This window comes from Aegilops tauschii, chromosome 1, assembly GCF_002575655.3.
Source record: "Aegilops tauschii subsp. strangulata cultivar AL8/78 chromosome 1, Aet v6.0, whole genome shotgun sequence".
NCBI classification, from domain to species: domain Eukaryota; kingdom Viridiplantae; phylum Streptophyta; class Magnoliopsida; order Poales; family Poaceae; genus Aegilops; species Aegilops tauschii.
In genome coordinates, this window is record NC_053035.3 from 407304597 (window position 1) to 407311427 (window position 6831).

The window sequence follows — 6831 nt, forward strand, 5'->3', positions numbered from 1 at the left end:
GCTTCCAATGAAGAACACTATATTGGGAGGCCGAAGTTCTGCAAGCATTTGAAAGTAAATTCAGTCACATTTCAAAAACATCCATACAATCTTGAACGGAGAATGCATATGGCTATCCTTGACAAGTTCGTCTTGTGTTCAATTCAATCGCCGGTAGGTATCTGCCTCATCAGAGGAAAGGAGTAATACATCTGTGCACCACCTGCAAAATGAAAATGTACATCTGTGCACCGTGCGAGGGGGTCTACATTCTGGTAGCCCGCAGGTACTGGACATCCGCAGATATAAACCTGGCATACATTGCTCTTGCAGAACTATGGAGACAGATAGAAGAACGTAAGGGACCCATATTTTTTGTTGAGCAAGCTTCAAAATCTTTATTGTTCAATGTACAAAAATAATTTTGTTGAACAAGTATACAAAAGATGATCCTGTATCCTCTGTGTATGCATCTGTTAGCACTATATTATACAACTATACCATCCCCTATTGTTTTGCTTTGCTTTGGCAGGGAAAAAGAATCGGCACAGGAGACTGCACAAGCGTTGTATCTATACCACCAAAAACTTCAGGGTTACCTGGACCCGGCCAAATCACATCTCTGTTGTATAAAGAATTGATCAGATATCAGAACTCAAAGATTCAACAGAATCTTAGTGCCTTGGTTGACTCCCTTAGAAGTTTGGTCCATGCCAGCTTTATCGCCGGGGACGCCAGAAAGTCTTTTTACCGACAAGGAATTGCCGCTTCACAATTACGGTCTCATAGTGCAGAGAGCGAAGAACCGGGCGCATCTTTTTTATCATGTCCATGGTGTCTTTCAGCACCAACCATCTGCCAGGCCTCAATATACGGTCGATTTCGGCTGCTACTTCAAGGATGTCACACCTAAAGGGAGACACTGATATCAGGCTATAGTCTGACAAAAAGGAGCACATGTCCTATTATAATTCATGAGGCGTGACTGTTTGTTTACCTCTTTGTAAGACTTCCAAGGAGATCACTCATGTGAAGAACATCATAGGTCCTTGGGTATGTGTTGAAAGACTCACACCAATCATGATATACCCCAATCAAACCTCGGCTAAAAATTACTGGCAAAGTATCTGACTGGCCAATAGGTACAACATTCATAACCCATAATGGTTTATCAACAAGTGCTGCTGCAAACCTGGTTAAACAAAACTAAGCCTGGTTAATATCAATCACATCTATACCAGGTTAAAAAAAAAAACATGTGCACATCTACATCTAACTACAGAAATACAATCTGTAGTACCACTAAAGGAAGTTTCTGGGTTGCATAATCCCCATAAGAAAACAGACATCTGACTTGGTGGTCAAAAATAATTAGTAACCACTAAGGAGAAACATTTACTCCATTGCTGAGGGAGGATCAGTGAGTTCAAGGAATCTTGTACTAACGGACTACATATTTGTATGGCAAAAACTCAGGCCCTAATCATCAATGAAGCAACATCACCAAAAAAGCAAAAGTAGAAGCACTAAAAGCTATGAGGATTGATATTGGTGGCATAAGAAAATGAATTTCATAAAACTAATCAGCACAAATTTGTGTTCTCTTACCCTCCATAACCAGCATTCATGTCCATTACATTACGGACACTTGACCAATTAACTGGAAAGTCATTATAACATACTTCTGAAATGACTTGTTTCCAATACTTTGTATCAGCATCAAACTTCTCGATAGTAGCAGAATCATCAGGCACACTTGCGTATCTGATAAGTCTTTCAGGCCACAGAAGGGGAGAGTTGCTTGTTTCATCTGAACTGGAAACAGCAGATGGCAAAATGCAACTATCAAGAGGAGCATACCTGCAAAAGCAAAGATAAAACAGGTTAGTATAGATGAAGCAGTATTGGTTACAAATAAACTATGATATCTACAACATCTGTAATAAGGATAGGCTGCAAATGGTATCGATCACACAACTGATGTCTGCCCGTGAACCAAAAGTTATAATCAGAAAGAGGCCACTAGATGCTAAAAGATCACTAGCAAACTGAACTTTGGTGAAACAAAAACAAGAAAAATGAAGCAAGCTATAACGTACCAAGGAAAACGTGATCCATCTTTCTTGGAACACAGGTGGGGTTCATTGGTTTTCCTCTCAAGGTAGCAAGAATTTGAGGTTGGTTTTTGATATATAACAACACCAATTCCATTAATATCTTCAGATTTTACAACTGTCCTCCAGCACATTGATTTGGTCAGTGTAACCATTGCTGCCACATGTAAAGGATTCCCAGTTAGCACAAAACCGCCCATAAAAATGACACTAGTTACTTGCAAACTATACATACTATTAATGAGATACTGCTGTGCTGTAGACATCTTTAGAAACTCGAGTAAAATACTGAAATATGATGTCCTTTGCTTAGTAGTGCCACCATTTACTTGTTCTACCTCCCACGCATGTTTCATATAGGAGGATATGGATATCCTTTTCTACAGAATTGATCCAAGATAAAAGTGGCTGCCTCACTTCTCTCTAGTGTCCAACTTTGCATCAGTCAGTATTATAGCGTGTTTTGTCAGCAATCCTCAAAGATATGACTATCAGTTCACTTCCTTAACACTTGCGGCAATCTTAATGATAGTATTAATAGGATGAGAACTGAGGCTGAACATGTAATTTTATACAATACGGTCACGAACCATTCCAGTCATCTTGATCTCTTTGTTCTTTACGATAGACAGGTGTAGCAGACCAAACGAAAAATCCTCCAGGCCTTAGCACTCTGTTAAGCTCCAGTAGTGGTTTTCCACCTGCACATCCCAATAGTAATAGGCATTTAAAAACAAATTAGCAGGAGAAAAATGGTATAATTATCTGAAAAGGATGAGATATAGATACTATGGTAGCTTAAAAATGTCATGGAGAAATAAAACACTTGCCATTCGCATACCAATGGACCCTGCACCTTGCACAATGGACCACATCAAATGCATTATCAGGGAAAGGGAGCTTTTGAGTTCCGATTACTCCTAGAAATGCTGGAATTCCACGCTCTAATGCAAACTGTATCTGAGCTTCATGCTCATCTTTAGGGGCCAATGACATAGTAATGACATTCCTGTCAAGCAGGTATCCACCAAAGCTGGCAACACCACATCCAACATCCAGAACAGTTCTCGTATGTGTTCCCCATTGAATGGTAGGCATTATCTACAACAAATTTATAACAGGAAATCATGATATGACCTCAGAGAAAAGAAAAGAAAAGGATCTGTGAAGACAACCGATGGCAGCATTCTTGGGAAATCATTAAATGACTATACCCCAATAGGATTAATTTATTTAAGCAATACAAGCACAGTAGTACGTGCAAATCAAACAATAACAGTAAATATTTTACTCTACCTCTCAGAGCACATAATTACCTGTTATACTTGTTAAAACAGGGTAAAACAACAACATGAAACTAACCAAAGGCTGATTGTATCCAGAACTTGATAATAAATGAAAAGCTATTAATTTCACCGCGAGAAAAAATAGTGTTATTTTGCTAGTGGTGTTATTGTTTGTTTGTTTTTTGAAAGATCCAGCAAGATTGCTAGTGGTGTTATTGTTGTTGGATGCGATTGCACAACGATTATATTCACTCCTAAAGTCTCAACGTTACCAAAGGCAATACTGAACATGGGCAAACATATACACAAGAAGCATCTCCATTCAAGTACACAGAACTCACATGGCCATAAAAGTACTTAGAATTTTCTTGCAAAGTTAATATGTTCAAACATAGATCAAGGTGACAGAGTAATATCTACCTGTTCTACAAACTGTATGTATCTTGCAACACCATCTTTGAATTGAGTTCCGCCTCCGGGGAAAACAAGATAATCACCAGACTTTGTAACCCAGTTCTGATCCTTTTTATATTCCACCAGTTTTGGGTGAGGAACATTGTTGTACCAAATCTGGAATTCAGAAAGGAGATTAACAATCATCAGTGGTCTGCTAATTAAACCCATAGCTACAGAAGGCACTGATTTGATCAAGGTAAACTGTACGAGATTCACCATCTGCCTTGAAAACTGCATAATGGTGGAAGGATCAAGATTCAAGGGTCCTAATGCTATCAGATAGTTACACTGCTTCTCAATACCAAATTAGACATCCTAAGCACAGTGGCTTCCATAAAAGGAGAATGCTCCTATTTGCAGTGTTTATTGGTTATGTTCTAGTACCAAAATTGAATAAGATATTGGCAGTTGACCTCCCAATCGCATCAATAAAAGCGGCATGGATAACACAGACGACGAAAGCAGAGAACATGAACAACTAGAGGCGCTTCCGTGTCTTACCGACAAAGGCAAGCGCGAATGTCCTCACCATGTCACGGCTGCGCGGCCACGGCACGGGCAGCCGGTAACCCGCAGGCATTCGCACCAGGCACCTGGGCGGCGGCGCGGGGCAGTGGCGCTCCCGGTGCTCCATGTGCCGCCTGGAGCGCAGCGCCTTGATAGCCCTGATGTTGTCGAGGCACGGGATGTAGTCCGTCGCCGACACCCCCCTCCTGACCTTGCACGTCTCCCACCTCACCTCCGCCACCGCGCCGTCGTCCTCGGCCTCGCCGCCATTCACTCCCGCCGCATCGATGGCTGTGGCATCCGCGTCGACTGCCGCCGGGTGGCTGCTGTCGTCGGCTGTCCGTGACGGGGTGCTGGTTCCGCTGCCCCCTGCGACGGCGGCGGGGGCATTCGGCCGCGATGCGTCGGCTTTGACATCTGATTTTGCAGCGGCAGCGGCCGGGCCGTTTGGCTGCGAGTCGGGCGAGCCTCCGGGGGTGGGAACTGGGGTTGGGCTGTGCTGCTGGTGAGGAAGATAGGGGGAGGGGGCGGAGAGGCGGGAGGGGCGGGAGGGGAGGAAGGGGAGGGACTGGGCGGAGGAGTCGAGGAAGAGGACGAGGAGGACGAGCAGGGCGGAGAGGAGGAGGAAGAGGGAGAGCGAGAGGAGGAAGGGGCGCCGCTTGCGGTCGGCGGAGGGGACGGCCATGGATCGCCGATCGCTGGCCGCTGCCCCTACCGCGGCGGGGCCTGGTTGGGGAGCGGAAGGGGTCGGCGGCGAGGTGGGACTGGCTTTGGGTGGGGTGGGGTGGGTGGGTGGGCGAAGGAATGAAGTGGAGCGTCGCGGCCACGGCAGCGTTGGCCGCCGTGGTCACGGTGGCGGAAGGTGGAGGTCCTTTTCCGGTGGTGGAATCGAGATTTGAGATCTGTTTGATTTTTTTTTTTTCCTTTCGTTTCAATTTTCTGTAGCTGTTTCCCTACTTCGATCTTATGAAACTCGCAAGTGTTCCTCCTAGCGGCCAAGTGCACCACATAATACTATAGGTACTATGTACTCCCTCAGTTCATACAAAAGTACAGTGAGTATAAGATAATATGTTTTGGATGTTTCAATATAAACTACATTCGAACTGAAATGAGTGAACAAAAAGACTAAAACACGTCTATATACATTCGAATCACAAAAAGGTTAGAACATTTTATATTTATGAGCAGTGGGAGTAAATAATAGTAGTATCTATTGGCAGCTAGGATTCGACTGTGATTCTATGAAAAATGGCCGTAGGGTGGCGTTTGTACTTCAAATTTAAACGATGTACCAAATGAGAAAATTCCGAGCATACTCCCCGATCTGCGAGATTATAGCTATGACAAGTTTTCACGTATAAGAACAAATGGAAGCACAAACTAATTAGCATTCTAGAAGTTTGTCGATTCGAGTGGGAAAATGGTGAACAATAAATTGGTTCTACTTGGCTCGGTTTGTCCTACCCTTCCGTGAATGGGAGGGGGGTTTTGGCTCATGGGAGCATATGCTCCCGGATGAACAATAAATTAAAAAAATGTAAAAATAAAAATAAAAAAAATCTGCAATTTTTTGTAGATGTTGCGACATGCTTCACAAATTTCAAGCGAACCGGAGCAGCAGTGTTTCCTCGATGAAAAAAATAAATTTAGGGTGACATTTGGGATGTTTTGGTCTTCAATTTGTTTTTTTGTTTTCACAGGCCAAAATGCTTATTTTGCATCAAAATTTACAGGTAGCATTTGTATGTGACTAAGATCACATAAAAAATTGTCTTAATATTTTGACATTTAAAAATTGTTTTTGGGCCCGGGAGCATGTGCTCCTGGGAGCCCAATTGAATTTCTCGGTATGTGTAGCCTTTTTTTATATTAGCTAGCCCCATGTGTAGAGACCGAGGATCAATATCTAAAAAAACTTACAAAAAATATTGTTTGTTTATAAAGCTCTTATGGCTTGATGGACTAATCTAGCCGAGGGCAAACTAGCTCAGGAATTTATCATTTCCAAGTTTGCATTGCCTCTCACTATGCATGCCTAGTAGAAAGAAGCACAAGAAATTTGTCATTTGTTTAAAGATTTTATATGCTCTTCCATGTCAAAGGACCAAGCTCGTAACGAAGGACTTATATTGACCTAACCGTGATCCAGTGACTTTTTTTTTGAACATAGACGCTAGCAGCGTCCGGCTTTAACTTAATAAAGCCACCAGGCAGAATCCACACATAGAGTCTTACAAGCCAAATAAAGACAGTCAAACGAGCCCATGGCTCAAGATAAAGCTAAGTAGATCGCAGCCACAAGTTCGGTAACACAAAAGCGGAGCATCAAGGCCAAAGCTAGCAAAACGAGGAGGATCATGGAGCAGCCATCGTCCCGTGCCGCGCCTGCACCATGGTTGTCTTGATCAGCTCCATAGTCTCTTTCATGCGCTCGATGTCACGCTTCTTCCCCAGTGGAGCCCAAACCTGAAGGAAAATATGGCATT

General features: G+C 43.1%; 1 protein-coding gene across 1 annotated transcript; it reads right to left on the minus strand.

Moving 5' to 3' along the window:
* Positions 1-350: 350 nt before the first annotated feature.
* Positions 351-5206, minus strand: LOC109750071 (probable methyltransferase PMT23). Its single transcript, XM_020309027.4, has 8 exons — positions 4365-5206; positions 3800-3949; positions 2924-3194; positions 2684-2794; positions 2079-2250; positions 1588-1839; positions 977-1171; positions 351-888 (listed from the first exon to the last, which is right to left on the minus strand). Exons 1-8 carry the CDS (start codon positions 5025-5027, stop codon positions 699-701), a joined length of 2004 nt encoding a protein of 667 aa, XP_020164616.1. The 5' UTR covers positions 5028-5206; the 3' UTR covers positions 351-698.
* Positions 5207-6831: the final 1625 nt, after the last annotated feature.